At 40.6% G+C, this 24,429-nt stretch overlaps 2 protein-coding genes across 14 annotated transcripts in view; one reads left to right on the forward strand and one right to left on the reverse strand.

The window, feature by feature from the left end:
* The window catches only part of BOD1L1 (biorientation of chromosomes in cell division 1 like 1), a 39,235-nt gene extending 18,541 nt beyond the window's left edge, over window positions 1-20,694 (reverse strand). For 4 of the 11 annotated variants that reach the window (XR_005827908.1, XR_005827912.1, XR_005827913.1 and 1 more), the window contains exons 1-11: window positions 18,732-19,259; window positions 18,156-18,280; window positions 16,660-16,850; window positions 14,845-15,456; window positions 14,226-14,372; window positions 12,838-13,007; window positions 11,875-11,998; window positions 11,369-11,513; window positions 10,613-10,688; window positions 3,576-9,720; window positions 1,415-1,482 (exon numbers count right to left, since the gene is read on the reverse strand). Coding sequence is in view for 6 of the 11 variants with exons in the window: in XM_040594193.1 (XP_040450127.1) it covers window positions 1,415-1,482; window positions 3,576-9,720; window positions 10,613-10,688; window positions 11,369-11,513; window positions 11,875-11,998; window positions 12,838-13,007; window positions 14,226-14,372; window positions 14,845-15,456; window positions 16,660-16,850; window positions 18,156-18,280; window positions 18,732-18,911 (7,983 nt within the window). In the remaining 5 variants the exon portion in view is untranslated. Of the gene's footprint in view, window positions 1-1,414; window positions 1,483-3,575; window positions 9,721-10,612; window positions 10,689-11,368; window positions 11,514-11,874; window positions 11,999-12,837; window positions 13,008-14,225; window positions 14,373-14,844; window positions 15,457-16,659; window positions 16,851-18,155; window positions 18,281-18,731; window positions 19,261-19,865 lie in introns of those variants that run through there. The other 7 variants (XM_040594159.1, XM_040594166.1, XR_005827914.1 and 4 more) reach the window with 6 other exon arrangements.
* Window positions 19,378-21,518, forward strand: LOC121088338 (oxysterol-binding protein 1-like). 3 transcript variants are annotated; one of them, XM_040594232.1, is made up of 3 exons: window positions 19,378-19,832; window positions 20,692-20,753; window positions 21,157-21,518. In XM_040594232.1, exons 1-3 carry the CDS (start codon window positions 19,453-19,455, stop codon window positions 21,159-21,161), a joined length of 447 nt encoding a protein of 148 aa, XP_040450166.1. In that variant the 5' UTR covers window positions 19,378-19,452; the 3' UTR covers window positions 21,162-21,518. The 3 variants fall into 3 exon arrangements, 2 of the variants coding, with proteins under 2 accessions (XP_040450166.1, XP_040450156.1); XM_040594222.1 differs by lacking the exon at window positions 21,157-21,518 and having other exon boundaries at window positions 19,384-19,832; window positions 20,692-20,794; XR_005827922.1 differs by lacking the exons at window positions 19,378-19,832; window positions 20,692-20,753 and adding an exon at window positions 20,773-20,855.
* The last annotated feature ends 2,911 nt before the right edge of the window (window positions 21,519-24,429 follow it).

The raw sequence follows: 24,429 nt of genomic DNA on the forward strand, positions 1-24,429 counted from the left end.
TAATATATAAAAGCCTTCTAAAGCTTTCTTATTAAGACAGCAGTACAAATATTAAGGAACATCAGCAGCGTTAAGTCACATTACTGGTGAAGTGCCTAACCTTGACCTTAGAGTTAATGCTGGTATCAGGGATTAGTTTAAAAAAAGGAGATCTCAAGAGAACTCTCGACATCAAGGTGCAACACCTACTTAACATGTGTTCCAAATACCAGCAATATTTTACAACGTTCATGTATACAGAAAAATGTGTCTGCAATTTATAACAAGGTACAGCGAAGTCTTTTCAACTCATGTGTTTTGTGGGATTTTTTGTTTGTTTAGGTGTTTGTGTTTTGGTTTTTTGTGTTTTGTTTTTTTTTTTTACATTCAAGTTGCAGATCAGCTATATGTTACTGACATATAGACAGTACTATATGGTGCCAAGTGTATTGAAGTGAGATCTGGACATTGTAAACTCAGACAGTGCCACGTGAACACGGCTATACTGACTCTAGGACCATCTAATGCTGGCAAACAGTACAGCTGTTTAAAGGCAGAACTCCATGCAAATCAAGAAATCGCACCAGAGTGATGTTGGCTTAGATTTTCCTGAAGTGCACACCAGGCGTGAAAACCATGGTTCAGCAATACTCAGCCGATCTGCCCTTGAGCTGCATCCAGTATCCCTGTGCAGATCCACCCTTTCATAGATGCTTGAGAATCTCTGAACCATTTTCTCCTTTAGAACGCTTATTATCAGATTTTGGCAAAATATGAACACACTGATCATTCCTGTATCTGAATGAAGAACTAACCCATCTGGATTCCATCTGGAATCCTGGCTAGTATGGACCACAGCACAGACACACAGACAGGCTCAGCTTTGGTTTTACACAAGCTATGGGTGACCATGAGTTCCAAAACCCTGGGTTATCCAGGATGCCCTACTCTCCTGTTAGAGCAGATAACAGTCTGTAGTTACTACAGTACAGAACAGCAGCAAGTGCTCCTCAAACACAGGCAATGGGCGAGACTGGCAAGGAAGTGATACAACAAAATGCACAGCAGTGTAAATTTACTATTTTAAAGCGCTAAACTAACAATTGCCAACTCTAACAGCTAAGGTGTGTATGTCTATTTTACAAGTACTATCACAAGCAACATGCATACAGCATGACCAGTTCTAAAAAAAGCAAACTTGGATGTCATGGTCATAGAAGGCACATGACTGAGGAAGGGAGTTGGTTCTACACAGAATAACATGGACAGCCCACAATTAAAATGCCAGCTGAATAATCTGAAAAATGACCCTTCAAAAGTTTTGAAGTTCAAATGCCATTTTTGCTGCACAAAAATGAAATAGTAAGAAACCCTGGCAAGATAGGTAATTATACAAGAAACAGTATAGTCAAAATTTTCAAAATAACGTAAATACCTCATCAGTTCTCAAGTTACTTTCAAATTCTAGTTCTTCTGCCAACTTTGGTAAAGCTGCGTTATTGCCTAATGAAATACAAATATGTTAAAATTATTAGATTACATTATGCTGTATTTTATCTCATGCTACAGTAGGATGCTATTTCTCAGTATCACTTCATGAACACAATACATAGAATTTAATCCCTTCCTGTAGGCAACGGAAACAATAGCATGTCTGTCTGCAGCAAACCAGCTCAGAAAACCCAATTTAGCATCTGTAAGAACACAAGTATTTATGTTTTGCTTAAATACAAAAGGATTGGAAAATATGGGCTATCGGGATTTACCACAGCCTATTTATGAATTGACTTTGGCTTTTTTTTTCCTTGCTTTTCCTTTAAAAAACCCCACCAACAGATCTTCAGACCAAATTTCAAACAGCAAATTACCTCTGTATTAATAAATGCAGAGCTAAGAGTTAATACGAAGGATAATATTTTTCTTTAAGTGACAATTAGATCTGAATCCATAAGCTCTAGAACCATATCCACTGAAATTATCCAGTTTCCATAGAGTCTGAAAGCTCAATGGCTCCTGTTAAAGTCAATGTAATTTCAGAAAATCTTAAGAAACACCACCCATTTAATTCCCCACGGGAACAGCTGTATGCTTATAACCTCTGAAAAACAGGCCACGCAGACTGCATCTTCATATGACTTCTACAGCCTTTGTGGCCACCTATCTCAGACGCCCATTCATACAACTTTTTGATTAGGAAAAGAAATGGTTATAACATGATAATTCATCAATGATGCATGTAAAGTGATTAAATTGTGATTGCAGTCCACAGAATAACACTACCATTACCTTACGGAAGCTACATCAATGGACAACAAAGACCAAGCAAAGCACCAAGACAGAAATACCTTAGTATAGCAGTTTACATTTTCATGGCTCATGTTTGTCTCTTGTATAAATACTGAATAACATTTTTCAAGTTAACTAGATTGACATCTTTCCTTGAAAAATTCCTAAGATCCCAAAATCTGCAGAGTGAGTTTTCTCATACCAAATATCAATAAAACCAGAGAATAAAGCCAACCTTTGAGAAACTGGATCTAAATTCACACTATAAAATGATTATTGAAATAATAGCAAAGACAGACATGAGAATGTAAATGTTTTAGAAGTAGTACTTGATTGGCACCATTATACTTTTTGGTATAAAGAAAGATAAGCAGATTTCTCTACAGTTTAATTCCTCCAAAACTTATAATGAAGTCCTAATCTTGACTTCATTAAGGCATCTACAGAATTTGTTAATTTTCATTAACTTGGTGCTTCAGCTGCTCTGGAGGGTCGGAGAGGAGAAAGTCTGAAAATAGCAGGACATTCATTACATGGTATTTTAGGAACCAGCAACCATGCAAGTTCATTTCAAATGTTAGCTTCAAGAAAAATGGATAAGGAAGTAAAATATGGTATCCTTAATGCCATACAATCATAACTTGTCTATTTAAAATAGACACCTATCATGATTGCTCACTTAAAATACTCATTTATTCAGGATAACTGTTCGATTCCTTTGTAACACAAAGGAGGACCATTTAAAATGTATTAACAACGCAAAATTCAGCATAAAAGAGTGAATCTAAATATGACCACTAAATAACCATCCAGAGAAAATCTGTTATGATTAAGGATGGCCACTCTTAACTGTCAAAATTAGTAAGTTACCTTTTTAAAAGGTTGAACCTACGTCTAAATGAAGTGTCTGCTTTTTCCTATAAAAGCATTTTTTAATTTCAAAACATGTTAATAACAAGACTCATCAACCGCTTCACAATTACCCCTTGCAAACCACTTTATATTAGCTCACAATTTTAAGTCAACATTTTAGCATTTTTGTACTCTAGTAACATTTCTTTTCCAACATACCTCAGATAATTGTGTTCAGTCACTCCTATAATCCCAGAATCACATGCTTATTTAAATACTTGTCACCAATTCTTAAATACATTAATAGCTATTTTGCAACCAACAAAGAAATCAGGTATATTTGAACAGTGCAAGTTATTTCTAACTATAATAATGGTAAAATGCATTGATTTATGACAGCTTATAAACTGGAGTGTAAAAAAAAAAAAAAAAAAAAAAAAAAAAAAAGAAATCCTCACCTGAATTCAAGGTTGCATTACTGCTTTGAAAAGTAACTTCAATTCCAATATCATTTATTTTGACCAAGTTTGTTTTATCATCGCTGCCATATAGTTCTTCTACATGCAACAAAGGAAAGTCACTTTTTTCCCCTAATTCTGCTTCTATTGTCACTTCACCATGGTTGGTATTTACAGTCACTTCATTTGCAGAAACCAAGGAAAGAGTCTGTGCCCTAGGCAGGGGAGTCCTTATTTCAGAAAAATCACTTTCTAAAAGCAAGTTTGAATTAAATTTATAGTTTACATTCCTTAGAGTTTCACTCTCTACTGCTGCTTCTGAAATCATACAGGAGAGTTCTGAAGCAACATCCTCATGCAAAACTTCTTCATTTTGCTCATCATCCTCACTTGCCTCCGAGGAAGGACTTGGACTCACAGTAGTCTCTGTACTAATCTCCAGACAAAGGGCTTCATCTACACTCATGAGGTTCACAGAATTTTCATCTGTTTCTGTGATTTCACTCCCTGCTGTCTGCGATGCTGCAGATTCTCCCCTCACACCACTCTCCTGGGTTTCGTTCTCTCTACCAATGACAAGCAAAGCATTACTGCTTTTATCTGGACCTGTAGTTGATAGGATGCATTCAATCTGGTTAGCAGCATTAAAAATTTCCTCACTCTTGTCTTTTACTTCTGGACTCTCAGCAGCAAGTTGACTTTCTTCTATGACTGTAAAAGTGAAGAGACTATCACATTCTTCCATTGTGCTCAGAGTGATCACTGCCCCTTCCTCTTTATCTCCTATACTTGAAGCAGTGTGTTGATCTTCACTGTTGGTGGCAACCCTCAGCACAGGAGCTCCACATTCTCCCACAATAATCACAGAACCTTTGCTTTTTGCATCTGCATTGAAAGCAGATAGTCCAAACTGTTCATCTACAGTTGCAGTGGTCTCCACAATCTTACATTCCTCTGATGCATTTGGAGAGATAATGGCATCTTCATCTCCTTCTGCAACGATGAGCTGACTTTCAGCTTGTGGTGCTGCACTGATCAGGACTATCTCACATTCTTCCGTCATGCTTGTAGTGATCATAGCAGCTTCATATCTTCCTTCTGTTTCTGACGCAGCGAGTTTGTTTTCATCTTGCATAGCTACACTAGACACAGGAGCTTCAAAACATTCTGCTGTACTTGTAGATATCATTACTGTTTCATTTTTTGACTCTGCGTCTGACATATGTTGAATTGCCTCTTCTGTGACTTCACCTGACATTAGGATTACTTGTTCCTCCACAACACTTGTGGAAATCATAGCACACTCATCTTTTTCTTCCTTACCACTAGCAGTTGGGTGACTTTCATCATCATTATCTCCTCCTGCACTGGATTCACTCGGCATGGGAACCTCATATACTTCCATATCTATAGAAACCATAGCATTCTCATTTATTTCTTCTGTTTTCACAGCAGGGAGCTGACCATCATATTCAATAGCAGCACTTGACATAGGAGCCTCAAACTCTTCCACAATACTGGTGGAAATCATAGTGCACTCATCTTTCTCCTGCTTATTGCTAAAAGTATGTACACACTCCTTAAACTCTGCAGCTGTACTGGGCATAGGCACCTCTGTGTCTTCAGTATCTATTAAGATCATGGAGCTTTCCCCACTTTCATTTGCTCTTGCAACAGCAAGTGGACCTTCCTCAGCATCCATGGCTGAATGCAAGGGAGCATCACTTTCTTCCACTGTACTGGTAGATATGATATCACCTTTTACTTTTTCTTCTTTGTCAGCAGGAATAAGAGAATTCTCATCTTCCTTTGGAACTGCGCTACTTATAGAGGCATCAAGTTCTCTGCTGTCAAAGGAAGTCATGACATTCTCGTGTTTGTTTTCAGCACCAGACTGACTCTTATCTTGCACTGCCATAGCACTAGTCATGGGAGCCTCACATTCCTCAGCATCTAAGGGAATCAAGGTACCTCCCTGTTTTCCTATATGCACAGCCAAGGCACCCTCATCTGCAGCACTTGCACTGGTTACACTGCTTTCAACAATCCCTTTATCATTTTTGCAGTTTGTACCACAATTAGCTTCTTTTTCTGCACTTGTCATGCTGTCAACAGTAAGCTTATTTGTATTTGTGCCAGCCATTCCTGACTCTGCTTCCATTTGTTCAGCAACTATGCAGATAATTGAACTTTCACCTTCTTCTGCACCTATACAAAGCAGTGCATTTTCACTTTCCATTCCTGTACAAGTGGAAGCATGCTCATTTTCTTCATTTCCTCTTCCTGTACTGGTCACAATGCCCTCACCTTCTTCATCCTCTTCTTTTGAGCCTGTGCTAGTCACAAAACCTTCATCATCACACGGCCCTACACTGACTGTGGTGATACTGGCTTCTTCCTTTGCCCTTGTACTGTCCATTAGACTTTCACATTTTTCAGCTTCTAAACAAACTGCAAACCCCTCATTACTGTCTTCCAGCCCTGTGCAGACTACTGAAATTTCAGCATCATCTTCTGGAGTTATGCCTGTGCTGGTCACGGCACTTTCACCATTCACAGTATCCTCAGATTTGTCACCACTAGTTCCAGTTGTGGCACTGTTGTTTGTGACCATCGCAACACATGCACCAGTTACAGTGCTTTCTCCCTGGGCATCTGTACCAGTCACTGAGCAGATGATGAAGTTATGACTTCTTTCTTCTGTACCTGTGCAAGTCACAGTACCTTCGTGTTCTTTTACTTGGCCGGATCTCACACTGCCCCTAAATTGACCTGAACTGTCTCCACTTGTCGATCCTTCACCTGTTTCCGTCCCTGCACTAGTTACAGCTCCATCACTCTCCACTTCACCTAAGCAGGATACAGAACTTTCAAGTTTGCCTGTATCTACACAAATTGAGGCCTTTCGCTTTTCTTCAGAGCCTGCGCTAGTCACAGCATCATCTTTTTCTTCCGCCCCAGCACTATTCACACTGTCTTCAATTTCAACTCCGCTTGCATTGACTAAATTCTTACTACTTTCTTCTGCATCAACCATGGTACAGTCACCATTTTCTTCTCCTTCTGTACTTGTTAGGAAACTTTCACTTTCTGCCAATCCTTCAGTGACAACACTGCCACCACCTTCTTCAGCTGCTGCAACAGTACACTCACCAATATCTGCTCCTGTGATGAAACTGCTGCCCTCACTACTTTTTACCCATATGCCTGTTGTGAAACCTTCATCAGCTTCTATGCTTGTACAGATTACTGTCACTTCACTCTCTTCTGAGCAAGTTGTTGTAGCATCGCTGTCCTTTTCAGAACGTGACGCACCTTCAGCTCTTTCTTCTCCTGTACTAGTGGCCATTACAGTGCTCTCAATGATCTTTTCTGTGCTAGTTCCTATCACAGTGGCTGGAGTTGTTTGTAGGCTGCTGTACAACAAACAAAGTTCACTACTTCCTGCACTGGTACCTACTGCATTGCTTTCATTTTTATCTTCCATACCAATCACACTATTCCCTTCTTGCCCGCTGGCTACAACTGAGCCTTTGACTGTTTCCTCAGGAACTCTGTCAGGCACCAACACAGAGGAAGACTGTATCATATCATCAGTATCATGCACCTCACTCTTTTCCACATTATCCATCATTGTGCTTCTTTCTCCCTTTGTGGAACGATATGTATCCTCTCTCTCTTTTCTTTTTTGGAGTTGTTCTTTTGTTGTTACATCTCTACAATCTTCAGTTATGTCAGTCACCAAGTTTTCCTCTTTTACTTTCAACTCACTTCCCCGAGTGCTTTCTAACTTTGCTGCTTCATCATAATCTTCCTGACTAGGTAACCTAGCTGTACTGTCTTCCATTACCTGTTCATCAGGCCGGAGCATGTTGTTACCTTTTCCTATACTGTTTGTCACAGTGGTGTTGTCACTATCATCTTTCATGACAGAACTCAGCACTGCACTACCCTGTTGCTCCATGTATACAATCTGTGCTGCATCATTCTTCAAAATGAAAGTACCTTCAAATAAAGAAGTCCCATCTGAATTATGGCATTCTCTAGACATACCACCCAATGAATCCGTAAAATCAGAGATGTCCATATCCATGGACTTTGCATCAGCAGCATCTTCTCTGGAAGAATTAATTGCTACAGGAACATCATCTGAATTAGAATTTATCACAGTTTTAAAACTCTTTGGTTTTCTGCTGTCTTCTGAAGCTTGATCCTCACTGGGAACATTTAGTAAGATTCTACCACCTGTTTCATATATAACACTCATTTTATAAGTCCCTGGTTTATTGGGTCCTTGATCCATGGAAGCTTGTCTGGACAAAGTGTCTAAGGCACCAACTTGTTTATTAGTGATATCTTCTTGTTTAACAGTTTTTTCAGCTGCAGGCAGAAACTGCGATTCACAATCTTCAGGATCTGCCAAGCTGTGCTTTAATTCATTATCTGAAATAGAGAGAGACACTTTGTCTTTTGCTGCATACTCAGCACCTCTGGTTTGGAGTGAGTTTTGCATGCTTTTTCCTTCAGTGTTAGATGCTTCCTGTGCTTTTGGTTGTTTCAAGTCAAGTTCCATCAGCTCTTCCTCATGACCAGAATGCGAGTTGTCATTATGCATACCTGACTTTTGAGGGGTTGGAGCATGACTGCTTTCAGTTGTACTAGCTGATTGCTTTTCCTCTCCAAGTAAATCTTGGTTCAGTATACTGCCTTTTCTGTTTTCATAGGGTATCTTCTTACTTTGTTTTTTATCCATTGCTACTGTGACACTCAATACTTTCTCATGCCCACTATCCATTTCTTTAATATCTTTGTCTTCCAATTTGATACTCTCTTCCTTCTTCTTTATTTCCTTGTTGCTATGCTTTAGGTTTCTGCTTTTGTGACCTTCAGCAGAGAGCCTTCTTTCTAGTTTGGAATTGCTTAAGTCTTTATCACCTCTGTATTTCTCTTTTATAGAACCTCTTTCTCCAGAATGCAACTTAACTTTGTGACTAAAGTCTTTTTGTGATCCCTGAGTTGATTGTGTGCCACTTACAAGTTCAAACTCAGCACCACCCTCCTCAAAAACTTTGTCTTCATTCTTAGATTTGTGTTGCTTATCTGAATCATTCTCTTCCATGCTCTTATCTTTGTCTAGTTTCTGACCAGTCTCTTGTTTTGTTAAATTTTCCTGTAATTCTGTTTCAGATGCTTTGAATTGCTTACTATTAGTATGACTCTTTGACTTAGACTTTAACAAAATCTTGTCTTCTACAAGGCTCTTAGATCTTCGTCTATCTTTATGAACGCCATCTTCTTGTTTCAAATTACAATCAGAGTTAGCTGATTCTATTTCATGTTTATCTTCTGAGTAGCTTTCGCTCCTTCTGTGTGATGCAGAAGCAAGCTGCTTTGAGGCACTTAGGGAATCCTTTTGTGGCCTAGAATCACTCAGGGACCTTTTGGACTTGTATTCTGCTTTTGATTTTTCTGTTGAGAGATGTCTGTCTTTTTTATTTTCCTTACGCAGTGATTCTTCAGCTCTTAAGGTTGATTCAGAAACATTTTTTCCATCTTTTCCTGTTACTGATATTTTCCGTTCACTTCTGTGTTTACTTTTTCTTTCAGATTTGTCATCTGAGGAAACCTTTATTTGTTGATTATGTTTCTGACCACTATCCTCTCCTTTCAAACTTCTCTCAAATGAATGGAGTTCAACATCTTCACTTGATCTGTGAATACTGTCTCCTTTATATTTGTGCCTTAAAGGAAGTTTATCTTCCAAAGCAGTTCTTTCCTTTTCATTTTTATCTCTGTAAGATTTGGCTTCTTTTTTGGCAGCATTTCTCATATGTTGAACTTCTGTGTCACTATCTTTTCTGGGGTGTTTCTCATTTTTACATATGGATTTCTGCTTCTGTAGTTCTTCAGTATTGACTTCTGCTCTATCCAGTTGCTTTTTTGGATCCCTTGTTTCACTGTCCTGCTGGACTCCTTCAGCCTGAAGAGAGGTGGAGGTTTTTCTTTTATGTTCTTTTTCTGCTTTAGAATCACTTTTGCTTTCCTCAGTTGAATGCACCAATTCTGAAAGTCTTCGAAGCTGTTTAGAGATATCACTTTTCCCATGATTATGCTTCAAATCTTTGGAAGAATTTTTTTCACAAGTCTACAAAAGAAAATTTTTGTATATGTAAGCAAATGTTACATAGTTCCTTCACTACATCACCAAACAGAATTGTTAAGGGCAAACTCTCCATAAAAACAATACATCAGAGAATACACTTTACACTGCAACGAAAATGCACCTGAAATATAGTAAGAAAATGAAACTTGCTATTTTCATTTCAACTATCTGCCATTGTGGGAAAACCCAAAGAAACAGATGTTAACCTTAAGCTGTTTGTTTAAACTTAAATCTTTTCTTTATAAAGTGATTTTTCTTTCTAAAATTATTTAAATTGATTTCAAAAATGGACAATCACAACTTCAAGTACTCCATAAGTTAAACAGCCATTATGCTGTTTAGAAAAATAACCGAAAGAATACAAAAGCAAACGCCACCCAAAAACTCACAAAAGATAAGTTGAGACTTCCATTTGAACTTCCAACTACCACTTTTTATTTGTTAATAATGTTGCTAGCAATAAGAACTTCCAACATAAAAATTCTCTTTCCTTTTGTGCGTGGACTACATTCGTTTTCCTTTAACTTCCCAGTGAGAAGTTTAAATAGCTCAAGCTCCTCAAGCCTTTGCATGCAAGACACACTTTGCTCTTTTGACAAACACAACAAGCTTCACAGAATAGAGCTTAAACTGTATCTTGTGTTCCGCTATAACAGACATCACCACCAAAACCAGACTGTATATTCTAGCAGCTACTGGAACTCAGAAAACATTACTACAGCAATACCAGATCACTAATGCAACGGAAAGAACTCACAGGAAAAAAGTAATTCATGAGAACGGATGCAATACTATGCAGTTTGGTATGGATATATCAACAAGTACTATTACAATTAAAAAGGAAGATCAAAAGGTTTGTATTTGAGACACATACCTCGTTTGTCTTTTGCATCTCTTTAGAGTCTTCTTCAGATGGATCACATTTCTTTCTGCAGCCATCTTCAGCATGCCTGAAACAGGTATTTGGGCAATTAAAAAAAAAAAAGAAAAATCGGTATCAGTCCAACACTAGTTTATAAACCTTCTGCTTTTAAAGCTGAAGGGCAGACAGAAATGCCCACTAAGAATACTGAAATGGAACATGATCACTCAGCTTTTGACCAGCTAATATGTCCAAGCTTTTTTCTCTTGGAAAATTACATGTACCATCTTCAAAGATATCCTCTGGACATCAGTGTCTTAAAGCTGAGAATATTAGTATGACAACGTTAGTACTACAATTGTCCCCGTAAAATGGATAAGAGCTCTCCTTGCCCCATATATACCTGTACGTAGACAGACACATACACATGCATGCATCTGTGCAAAACAACAATTTAAAGACCAAGCCAAGTTGACTTACATATTAGATGCACAACATCTAATGCTCTCCATGCTCATGCCTTTATTACCATTCTGTGTGTGAAAATCCACAAAGGCTGCTACTGCAGTCTGAGCTGTAACTTATTTAAGTGGCTATAATTTGATTTTCTGCCTGAACTTCATGCTTACTAGTAACAAAATGATGTGACTATTTCATAAGGAAATTGTTAAAATGGGTAAGGCTAACTGCAAAGTTGAGGAGAACCATTTCAATCTGCAAAAATGAATATTCAAAGGTTTAATTCCTTTTGAGCAAATAGATGAATACCTTGAATCTCTCTTTCTTTTTCTGCTCAAGGCTACTTTTTTTTCTAAAAATTTCTGTTCTTTAAGCACTTCCTTAATGCTGGTACCAGTAGCTTTTGACTCAAGACTTCTTGATGAAGATTCTTCTAAGTTCAAGCCACTTTTTCCTAAAATAATACACAAACGGTGAAATACATAAGTGTGTCATTGTATTACTCTTTCAGCTATAAACGTGACTGAAAGCAGTACAGAGAATACTAACATGTAGCAGAGAAAACTAATGTATACAGGTATTCATTGTGTTTAGGCAATGCAATGATACATAAAAAGATACACACAAAAGTGAAGCTATGGAACTCTGTATGAGTAATTTGCATTATACATTTTTCTGTTACATCACTGTTGAAATGTTGGGTTTTTAAGGGAAATGAGTAGAAACATATTACCAATATTTTAAGCTGAATGTTTTTCCCCCAGAGATAGTGAGTGAGAGCAGCGTGGCAGGGGCTAATGTTGTATTTCTCATACCTTTAGCATTTTGATTTCCAGTTTTTAGAGATTTTGTTTTTTCTGCAGCCTTCTGTTTCCGTTTTTCTTCAAGTCTCTCTCTGTTAATTTGTCTTCTTAGAAGTCTCTCTTCTTTTTCTTTGGCCTCAAGATACAAAACCAAGGAAAACAATTAATTTATCATTGCGTCAAAGAGAATTCTTTGACTACATGTGTATGTCTAAAAGCCAAAGAAAACAGAACAGTGTAGCTTGAGGCAAACTAAAAAATAAACAGCCCTCAAAAAATCATTATATAAAAGTTAATGGAGTCCTCTAATACTTCTGTGAATTGGAATTAGCTGAGTTCCAGAGTTTCATTGCTGCTTAACACCAGACTGAGGCTATGATACCTACTCAAAGAATGTATCTTGGGTTTTATTTTACTTAGATATAATATATACACAGTATGTATGTATTAAATTATATATAACTATAAAAGAATACAGACTTAGCCAAAGGAAAAAGACCTAAAAGAACTGCTGCTCCCTATTCTGTGTGCTGGTCCTTCTTCCACAGAACATAGCGAACATGCTTAATCCTCTCTTTTCATTCTTGATGACTGCAGACATGCTAGAAACTACTGATTTCATAGACAGCAAGAACTACATTTGTAAAGAGATGATGTGATGAAGTAGCCTGCAGCAGTCAACACAAGCCTGAACTATACAAAACCCCGCTGAAGACAAGCTGCAGGTAGATAATAGGCTACTTTTTCCACCCAAATTGTGGAGTGCTTCACTGGAGAGCAGATCATGCAACATTCGGTGGAAGTCTGAAGGAGGGGCAGCTGTAACACAAGGTTTAAAACAAAACAAAAACCCAAAAGGCAGTGAGAAGACACAGAAGACTCCCACTCACAAAACACCAACAAACGAGAAATAGGATTTCTGTGCTAAAATGCTTAAGGAGCCAGAATGCAAGCAGTAACACAATCTACACTTACAATGGACTGACGGCGTTGCTCTACAGTTCGTTCATCATCAGAATCACTGAAGTATTTGGAGTACAAGAAAGGCTTGCGAACATAAGCATGACGAACAGGCTTGGCTTTCCCATCCCTCAGCTCATTAGCATGAGGCTTTGTCTTACTTTGACTGTTCTTCTCTTCTTCATCTGAAGAAAGGTTAGCAAAGTATAGAGATATTGATAAATTGGGACAGTGCTTTCAACATAACTTTTTAGGAAACAAAGCTACTCAAAGCACATTAACAATTATATATTCTAAAAACATAAACAGTTAAAAAATTAAACCATTTAACATCAAAATATCACTAGATTATGAAAAGCTGAAAGGTATATTAATGTGTTCACGCACACCATTCAGCCAAAAAATAACAAGATACAAACCCCGCAATAAACTGGGATACAACAACTAGGCTTACCCTCTTGCCTGCAATCATGTTGCCTTTGTACGTATAGTATTTAGTAGTTAACACCACATAAGAAGTTAGAACATAGTTTCTACTATGTATTAAATTAAGCTTCTTCCCTACACCAAAAAAACCCTGGACAATATTTGAGTACATAAAAACTAGGTAGGTTTATTGAAATATATACATAAAACACATTATTGTTTATATTCATTTAAGTATTATTCAAGTAAAACCAAATACATCTATTTTGGTTTTATCAGGATTATTAGAAATAAAGTGAAAACACTTGTGCTCCACACTGTACTATTTATTTATAACCCTGAAATATACTTAAAGTACGTTTTAATTTCACAAATCTTTTAGTCATAGCTGAATGCAATATATCGTGTTTCAAGGTAACACCAAAGCCAGAGAATGTGCAAGTAATACAGTGCTTCTAAATAATTTTCTTAAAGCAGAAAAGATAAGCTCACAGCATATTAGAGACAACTCATTCAGGTACTAAGGCACTCTGTATTATGAAGTGGAAAGTCTTATAACAGCAAAAGCCACATATCCACAGAATTTGGAGTCTAAGCTCTGCTCTAGACAAGAGCACAAGAACGGTAACCCAGCATTCCAATGTTATACTAAATTCATAGCAGAAGGGAGGGGAAAAAAATCCATAGTAAAGTGACACATCTGTCACTTAAGTGGTTTTTCTTGCCTAAGAAATACTGTAGTACAAATAGGAGTTACAATGCTTAGAATATATCAAGCTATTGAAAAAATATTCAAAAAGTATGTCCACTACTTGTCTTTCATAATTGCACAAATACTGTCCATTCCACATTCAAATTCCTTCTTATTTATAAGTACAATAAAACATACTGCAAAGTATCCAATTTATTATATGATGCACTTAACAAAAGCACTGCATATTCTTTCTTGCTACTTAACAATCTAATTATTTTACCACCTGATGTGATCTCCCCCTCCTCAGTGCTGTCAGACACGACAGTCTCCTCTTCACTCTCCTCTTCAAAGGAAGAAAGGTCACTGGTATGGACAGAGCTGACAGTGATGTCACTGAGTACATCCATATCTGAATCTACTGATGTATTTTCTTGTAAAGGAAAAAATAGAAACAAAGGGCTGTAATGCAGCACTCTGTATTTCAGAAACTTTTCTTACCAAAACAGTGATTTTGCCAATGAAAACAAAATTATCTTAAGAACAAGAAATAAGAAAGGAAAAAACAAAAAAGTGTAACACCTTAATAAAATGTTATTAGGCTAACTCTGGTTTACTCAAACCAACAACAACAACAATCACCCAGAGGTACAACTAGAGACTTTAAATGCAGGCTGGAATTGTTAAGAGAACTTGCAGGTGACCAATCACACATCTGAGGAATCAAAGCTCATCTGATTCCTAGTGTGGGTACCTGAGCTAAGGGAGATTATCCAAGGCCTAGCTGTGGCCAGAACTAGTGGAGAACCTACATTCCAAATTTACTTCCAGTTCAACTCCTGAATACACTTAATGCCCCCCCCCCCATATCCGTATTTCAAGGAAGAGGATTGCCCACACCATACCTTCTTTAGTGCTTTCAGCTGTTTTATGTTTATTGCTATTTTTTTCTGGAACTAACACTTTCACTGGTTCAGACTCTCTTGCTTGCTTTTCTTCTTTAGACTTCGTAGAATCATCACTTTTCTTTGAATGGTCAGACTTCTTATCGAGTTTTTCCTTCTTTTCTTTTCTTCTCTCACCTTTTTCACTGCTGTCTGGTTTCTTGTCACATTTATCTAATAATTTACTCTTTTGATCTTCACTTTCCTGTTGAATTTCTTTACTTGTAGAAGTCAAATTATTAGTATCCTTTGCTGAATTTTTTATTTCTTCAGTTTGGCAGGGAAGCTCATTTAAATCTTCACACTTTGCAAATGTTTCAGTCCCTTCTCCAGAAGGGTCACAAATTGCTTTCTCTCTGTCTGGCAAGTCCTCCCCATTTCTCTCTTTATCAGTGCTACCATCCACACTCTGCTGAGATGAGAGCCTTTTTACAACTTTGTCGTTGTTCTTGGGATTTGAGTTCTCTGTTGAAGCCCTGGCAGCACTTGCTTCTTGGTTAAGAGAAGTTATTGTTTCCAAAATGGACATTGCATCACTAGCTACATTTCCACTAGGAGCTGTAGCAGACACACCTTGAATAGTAAGAAAAAAATTATTTTAGCTCATTTAAGTTTCTGTAATTCTGTTCATACAGAATTTTAAGCAAGTGAAAGAAAAAAAAAAAGAGTAATTACTCTATTTAAAATAATCTGAAAGGTTTTACTAATTTTGCATTTAGAGATTTGGTTTAAAAAAATATTTAAAAAAACCCCAAGAAGTTACATTTCTGCAGCAATTATGATCTGACTACTGGAGACTCATTTTGCTCCGTGACACAGTCAGCTAAAGCATGCAGGGGCTGTCAATGGGAAGGATGTTCTGAACGCAATCCTTGTTCAAGTTTACCATCACCCTAAATGCAATGACGACTCTGGAGAATCACAGTATAGAACGCTACAGCAGAAAGTCTGTATTTCATGCCTCTGGTATCTCCATAAATGACAGGGAAAATGGACTCAGCACAGTGCCTGTATAACAACAGGACTATCAGAAATACCTTACCACTTTCCCATCCTCTTAGAAGTAACTATGAAGATGGATGGGAAAGAGTTAACTGGACTAGCACTAAGAGCTGCAGCTGGCTTGTTAACCCACTTACTTTAAAGGAAGTGGGCCTCACAGGAAAAGGGTTAGGATTTAAATAAAGGGTCTGGTTACAAATAGATGAACTGCTTGGGAGTCTCTTAGGAAGGGAAAGAATGGACAATTACCTGCAGGAGCCTTTAGAAGTCAATACCAGGCAACAAACAAACAGGTAAAGAAAAAGTGCTGTGTTTATAAACAAACTAAAGATTGGCTGATTTACAGCAGAATTTAAGCTCCTGAGAGGACCTTAGCCATTCAGGTTTTACTGCACACACCAATTGCATTGACAGGTCACTGTTTAATAGGTATTTTTTTTCCAATCTACCAATGCATACAAAATTCAATGATCCTTCTCTTACAGCTATGTCTTATCCGATCCTGTAACAGTCAGAGGGCCAAACCCTGAGACCAACTTTTTTCCCTACAATAAACTGATCCTTTATAATCTCAAGCAGAAGTGACAGAATAACATGGTGACATCTCTCTTTCCTTCTACCTTTATACAGAGGCAAGTAGTATGGTACACTGCCTAGAGCTCAACTGGCTAATACTGATGGCTAACAATTCTGTGCTAGCAGCAAACCTAGTCAACCTTTCTGCTCTCTCAACAAATATTTGTTAATAGACTGCTCAGAGAAATGGTAGAATACCTTGTACTGTAACAGAAGTATCTGTTTTCTCTTCACTTGGAGCTGTACTGGGGCCTGCCTCCTCTTTGTGATTCAATGTAGCTAAAAATTCATGGACAGCTTTTTCCACCTGAGGTCTGAATGTGTGGTTGATCTTTGGGTCCACAACCTGAGAAATAATTCTGTCAATTCCAGATTCCAACATTCCAGACCTGGAACAAAGTTACATGAATACTTAAATAAGGAAAATGACTTTTCAAGAACATCTTAATGAAACAGGCTTATCTAGATCTGATGTAAACACTCTTAGAGCCTCCAATGAAGGATTAACATTTCCTGAGCATCACTACAGCCATGTATTTAGCCAGCTGCCTGTATTTCAACAGCGCTTTCTATGCCTTATGAACTAAGAAAAAAAGCCTAAATGCCAGAGAAACACAGCAATCCAAACGCATGGAATTAACACAACAGCCTGTGGTTATGTCATTACTGGTTATGCCTACAAACCTTATTTACCTGTAAAAGCGACATTTGTGGGAAAAATTAGGAAGAAACTTGGTGTTATCAACTCCCATGGCATACGGATGATTTATGGAAGGCATGAGGGACAAACAACTACTAGACCAGTCATCACCACCCTAAGTTACTTTCTGCCCAATACAGTGTGACATCTCAGAGTGCTGTGGCTTTATAGAACATCCTTAATCTTCAGTAAAATTGAATAAATAGAGAGCTTTATATGTATGGGTTCGCTCTAGAGCTGTGTAACCTTTTGTGGGACATATATTGCCTCTTGTCCTCATTGCTTCTTTAAAAAGAACTAAAAAAAGCCCCCAACAACCAATGCTCCCTTCCTCCCAAACAAGACAGTTCTTCAGTACAATGATCAACAGCACCACTACAGCATAACTGAGTAAGTTCATTCCCAAATTCCTTGTCTGACTGAATTTAGCGACCAAACTCATGCTACTTTAATAAAGTTTCCTTATATTTATGACTCAAAGTTTTGAGAAGAACTAGAGAAACCCTAATGAAAAAACATAACGTCTGATTAAGTGTTGGACATCAATTTGACATAACAGCAGTTCTGAAAAACCTCTGTCTAGCCAAATTTACGTCCAGTGTCTTGTTTGGTGACCTCAGCTTTGTACTCCGCAGAGCTGTGTTTGTTAAATCCTGTCGATTTTCCTTAGCTCAAAACTTGATACAGGCAATTTTATTAATATCTCCTTTAAAAGAAATAGTAAAGATAGATTTTAGCTAGGGTGTTACATTCCTAGTTAGAAGCAAGCTTTCCACCACTGCATCAGCTTGGATCACACAAAATAATACTTGCAGCCTAATTCTGACTCATGCTGATGGCAAGTTGCTATCTGATACAATACCACAATTTAAACGCTAAAAAAAACTCCTTCAGAAGTTTCTGAGAAGAAAGTAGACACTTTACCTTGAGCCTCTGTCGCCTACTGGGGTACACAAGCACGTTCACACAGAGAAACCCCAAAGCTGCCACTTACTTGAGAACCTGCTGCCTAATGTTATTTCTCAGCTGGTTCTTGTTGAGATGAGGACTCCAAGTATGAGTTGCCAAATGATTGGAAACAAAGTTGTCAACACGCTGTCTCAAATTCTGGTAGGCAGGCTAAAAAGCAACAACAGAGAGGTTGAACAGGAGGGTTTTGATACTCAGTTAGCCTCCCGATGGCCGGGGTGGAGGAGCTGGGAGCCCCGTCGGACCCCCCCCAACGCACTGAAGGCGCCGCCGCTCCCGCTCCTTCCCGGCGACCTCGGCCTGTTACAGGCGCCCGTACGGCTAAACCGCTCCGCAAAGCCCGGCGCGCCCGCGCCGCCGGCCGGCCCACGCTCCCCGCCGAACCCTGAGGCTCCAGCCCTGCCCCGGGGTCGCTGCAAAGAGCCCCGGGGCCGCGGGCCGAGCCGCAGCCCCGCGCGGGCCAGGCGGCTGCTCGCCACCCCCGAGAGCGGGGCGCAGCGCCCCGCAACCCGCCGCCACCCCCGGGCCCGGCCCCGCCGCTCCCGGCCTGCCACTGACGTGCCGGGACTGGGGAGAGCCACCGGCGCCCGCCCGCCCCCACCTTGGTGTCCACGTCGGCCAGGCAGTCGCGGCGGAACTGGTCGAAGAGCCCCTGGCTCTTGAGGTGGTTGACGATCATGGAAACCAGCTCGGGCTCGGCCGCGCCGCCCCCCGGCAGCGGCGGCGGCTGCTGAGGGGGCGGTGGCGGGGGCGGCGGCGGCGGCTGGGGGTTGCTGGCCATGGGGGCGGCGGGACGGCGCGGCCTGCGCAGGGCACGGCTACCGGCTCTCCCGGCCGAACCCCAGGACGGGGCTTGTTACCGAGCAGCGGCCGCGGCAGCACTGACCCCGGAAGCGAAAGGGAACGGAGGGAGGAAGCGCCGGGAGACGAGAAGGGAAGCAGGGACGCCGCCGCCGAGAGCGGCGCCATCGGCGCGGGGCGAGCACTGGCGGAGCCGCGAGCAGCAGCCGCGGGCCCTTTAAGGGGACGAAGGGGGGCGGAGCCGCTCGCGGCCCGCTCCAGTGGGGCCCCGATCCCGCGGCGGCGGCGGCGGCGACAGCGGGGGGCGGGGGGTAGGAGGGCGGCCGCGGTGGGCCCTCGGCCCCCACCCGCCTCGCCGGTAGCCCCCCGCGCGGCGCGGGCGCGGCTGGGCGCTGCGGGCAGCGCGGGGTCGCCCGCCACCCCCGCCGCCCGCCGCCCAGCGCCGCGCCGCTGCCGCGCTGCCCGGCCGTGCCCCCGCAGCCCCGCCCCGCGGCCCGCCCCTTCCTGCGCTGGCCGCCATCATGGTGGGGGCAGCGCCGCGCGCTTCCTCCCTGAGGCGCGGGGCGGGGCCGGGGCCTGCGGCCGTCCGTGGCGGCGGGCGGGATGTCGGGCCGGGGCTGCGGGCTGCTAGTCGCCGGGGCGGCCGGCCGGGCGGCTCCTGGGGCGGCGATGCCGGCGGGCTGTACGGGAGCTGGGCGGCGAGGGACGGGCGGCCTCCCCTCAGGGCGCCCGGGAGTTGTGAGTGGCGGCTCACGGACGCTTCCTCTTCGCCCGCCCCGGGCCCTCCCTCCTCTGCGTCAGGGGGCGCCGCTGCCGCCCCCCCGAGGACCGCGGGCGGCTCGGGCCTGTGTGTGGCGACCTGGGCCTTGCCTCAGCCTGCCCGGGGCCGCGAGTGGCCAGGGTGAGGCACCTGGGGAGGTGACATTTAACATACTTGGGTTGAAGCATGTTTCCTTTGGCTTTCAGCGCGTTCCCACGTCCTTTTCTAATGCAAATGTTTTCAGGCTGACTCGTTTGCCACTTGCTTTGTCATGCCTTCTTTAGTTTTTCTCTCAGGGTTATAGTCACAACCGTTTAATGTGCCGTCCTGAAGTCTTGTCAGTGGCACTAACCACTCCTCGCTCCTTGAGTGTCTTCTGTTTCCACAGTCTGAAGCCGAATTCAGTGCAGCCTGGCAATTTGCAGGCTGACCTGTTACGACTAAAACAGGAACCCGGAAGCAGTAAAAAACTGGAAACAGGGAAGTTAATTTCATTATACTTGGGACAATGACTGAGGGATAGTACTGTCTTACTGGGTGTGGTTTGGCTTTCCAGTGTCTTGCATAGGTGGCTGAGCTCCTGTCCTACCCAGCATGGGTAAGGATGAAAGGACATATAAAAATACACTCAAGAGAAAGAATGACTGGCTTACAGAAAAGAAAAGGGACTTGGGAGTAACAGTGTTTTGGTTACACACATGTTGTGGCATAATGAGTGGAGATCTTGTCCAACTACAAATATTAGGAATTTCCCTCTGCAAAAAGTGTTAAAAATCAGTTTGACTGTAAAGGCAAGAGTGTCAGGATTGTTATTGCAGACTTAGAAGCAGGTTAGAAGTGTAAAGCCTGACTGTAGTTTTCCTAAGTACTCCTAGACTATTTAAAATTCTACAGAAGGAAACAAATCTGACAAGTATTTAAAAGTATTGTGAGATTTTTATCTCTGGATACTGGAGTAATTAAAATCTAACTTCTCTGTAGTTTCATATTTTCTACACAGATGCCTGAAAGGATTAAAGCATGAAATTCAAGAGGGATGGGGAATCTGCAGCTTGGAGCTTGGTACAGCCCCTACTGGTATATCCAAACGTGTGATATACTGACTTTTACATCTCTTCTCATTGAAGAAAAGTTCCTTTACTGCTGACTAAAGATCATGTAGCAGTAAGCAAGAAAGGGCAGAAGCGAAGGGTATCATTTTAGTAAATGCACCTGCTAATTTTAGAAATAGTGTGTGCCTTACTGTGACAGTGAACAAAAATTGCAGACTTTACTGGGAAATTACCATTTTCAAAATTTTTTGTTAGGAAAAGGCACTGCAACTTCCTTTTTTTTTTTGGGGGGGGGGGCGGGGGGGCGGGAAGTGGCGGGGTGTGGATAGATATCCATTTTGGTTCCTCCTCCCTCCTCCCAGTCAGGTGTGGTACAGAAAAATGAGAAAAAAAATTACGCTTTATTTTAACAGTGTGAGCAAGATACCTGCCTCACAGGACAGTATACCATTAAACATACAATATGTCATGGACAACCTGGAATATCTGTGGCCTTTGTCTCAGACTATGTTAATGAATGGACTGTGAAAGATGCATACTAGGGGGCAGGAATCCGTTAATGGGATTTGGGAATTTAAGGGCTATCAGGGATCAGTTATGCCCAGGGGTCTGAAGCTATTGCAACAAGCAGTCTGTACCCCAATTGATTTAGCAGCTGAATGTACAAGGTTGTTCTGTGCTCCGAATTACATACTATCCCATGTTTCATCCAATTTACTGAGTGTTGCATGCTTGTTGGATATCTTATTTATCAAGTAAAATATATTTATCCTAAGTGCTGGCTGAAAATGGCTTTTTTGTTGTCTGGGGCCAACTGTACATTTTCCTATGGGAAGATGCTGTAAAGGAAACTGGAAGCATCCTGAAAAGAAACAAAACAATGAATTTGAATTAAACCAAAACCAGCCCTTTGTGTTCTCTGTTTGTTTTAAGGATGCTTTGCAGTCTTATACGAGCTGAGATACGGTTACATGAAGCCTTGTGTGCTAGTAAAGTTACATTATTTATTGGTTGTTCTATAGTATAACTATACAAAGAATTATGAATGTGTGACTAAATGTTAAGCCATCTTGCTGTTTTCAGTGAGCTCACAGATGAACTTACATTTTCAAGTGTAATTGTTTCAGTTGTTCCAGAGCTATTCAGTACTCTCAGTTGTTTATTTTTTACTCAGTATTTATCTTTGCAGTTTACTGTAGTTGTTACAGTCATTTGATGTACTCACTTAGTGATGCCTGATACCCAATGCTAGTAAAATGTTATTTGTGAGATAACAGCTTGAAAAAGGCTTGTCAGATAATTAACAGAAACAGTTTGGAGTGAATACAAAGGATTTCTTTTTTTTAGTATTTTGTCGTGGTGAGTCGAGATTCCTCTCCTTGTTTGCTGTCATAGTCCCAGTTAAATGTCCTAACCTGTATTGCTGTTATCACTTGAATTTGCACATACTTCATAGTTTCCCTTATGCTTGGAACAATTATTTTTCCGGACAGTCCTGAGTACCTCTGCTAAACTTTCTGCTTTTTCCATATTCACCTCATTCCTCAATTTTCACTTATGTAAACAGTTGAATTACATATAGTGTCTTGCATTGCAGATTTTCTGTACACTGAATTATACTTTTTCTAACATAATCTGGAATATTTCTAGTGTTAACATCTGTGATCCCTAATCACAGTATGAGAATCTTCATTTCATACTCTGGGTTCTGACTGTATTGCATTTTACTTTACGTGGAATTTTCAGCAAAATGTTTCTGTTTAAAAAAAATAAGTCATGTTGCTGTTGTTTCTTCATTTTTTATATCCTGAAACCTACAGCCCCTGCGGTGGTATTTACACACTGGTAATGACTACACTTATGTTTACATTCTTTTTCAGGGAAACAGTCTCATTTTAAAATATTTTTGACATCTATTTAATGTGAAAAGTCTCAGCAAAGTTTTTAATATCTTCTTACTTAATAAAGTAGATAACAGATATTTCCTAATTCCAGCTACAGTTCTTGAAGTTCAGGCAACATTTAAAGTGCTGGAGAAATACTAAGATGTGAGACAAAGAAAAAGGAGGTGCATATGATATTGTGGGAACAAGAATATGGCTGCAAGAGGAGACTGGACAAGTACATGAAAGTAGGACAAGTCACAAAATTCAGGGAAAGTGCTTCTGGCTCAGAGTGTACCTGCACTGTGTGCTGCTGTGGGCTGGGAGAATATATCGTTCTCTTTCTCGCTCTAGGCTTGCTTTTGGTCTCCTGAATCAGATGCAGGACTGTGAGGCTGGACAGAGCAGTTTCAGCTGTTGATGTTATGGCAGCAAGCCACGCAGCTTGTGATTTCAGATTAATGTCTTTTTGTCTCAGGTTATGGTTGAGTAATTGGGGACATAAATAGAATAATTATGCCACCTCTAAAGCAGGAAATCTGCTTCTAAATAGCAATAATATATTGAATTTGGGAAAAGTTACAGGTAGTAGTCTAAGTCAGAATAAAGCACCTGCAATAGCTCATTTTTAGACAGTGTTGCAGCAATTTTATTCTGTGAATGCCTGCCACAAGCATCAAATTCAGACTGGCCAACATCACCAACTGATTTAATGAGTGTTAATAAAATTAAATTTTCTTCAAGTCAGTTTATACCATAGCTGGTAAAAGTGGTAACAGAACTTGGCAGGTTAGCTGATGTTTTCTGGGTTTGGTGGGGTTTTTTTTGGTTTTTTTCCCCCCCCCCAGTGAAATGCTTTATTTGTGCAATTTTTTCCTCCATCTCAAAAACTTTGTTTATGCAGTATATGCTGGCGATGAATCTAAATTTATGAAGTATCTGAAATCCAGGTGACAACTGGATTAAGGAGGTAAAAAGAAGGAAAAAATCCTTCACTTTGTGCAAGAGCGAAGTTCCGATCTGAATAAGTTTGATTTGGATAAGAGATGCCCTCCCTCTATGATGAACTCTATTGCAAGGTTCTGCAGCCTCTAAAGATGAAGTGCTGCTGGCAGTGTTGAGCTTACAAGGGTGATGTTCCTCTTAAATCTGTAGTCTTTTACAAATGAGGGTACATGGAAAGGGGAGCTGTTTAGAAGCAATTCAAGTTTTCTAGGAAAAATGAAGACACTTCACTGGGAATGACTGAAATGCCCAAGCAGATTCTTGGATAATTAAAAGCTCTAACACTGCCCAGCACCTAGCTGGAGATCTGCCCCAGATCAATTGCTCACTTCTTCCTCCACATATGTGGTACCATGTCTGTGCGTTGCACCATCTGTGTTAACCACTGTTGTTCCATTCTCTGAGGCTTGTTTTCTTCTGGTGTGTAGCTTATGTGTTGTTTATTGTGGCACGATGAAATCCAGAATAATTGGTGATGAATTGGTTTGTTGTATAAATGTACATCTCCTGATGCATAGTTCACATTTGCTTCTCTCTGTACATAAAGGGTATATTTAATGATTATTTCTAAAGAAAGTCTCAGATTTTCTGATGCTTGCTGATACTGGATTTTTTCAAAAAAAGCCAAAATTACTATGCCTAGGAGCAGCACCAGTAATGACAATCTAGTCCCCCCTGGTTTGAAACAGCCGAAAAATGTTGCCAGCATCGCTGAGATTTTATGCTTTGTCAATAACAGCAAATGTGGCTTCAGCTAGGCTGCGGCATGAAATGCTCTAGTTGCAAGATTAAAATGTA

The sequence above is a fragment of the Falco naumanni genome, chromosome 1 (assembly GCF_017639655.2).
Source record: "Falco naumanni isolate bFalNau1 chromosome 1, bFalNau1.pat, whole genome shotgun sequence".
Lineage (NCBI taxonomy): Eukaryota > Metazoa > Chordata > Aves > Falconiformes > Falconidae > Falco > Falco naumanni.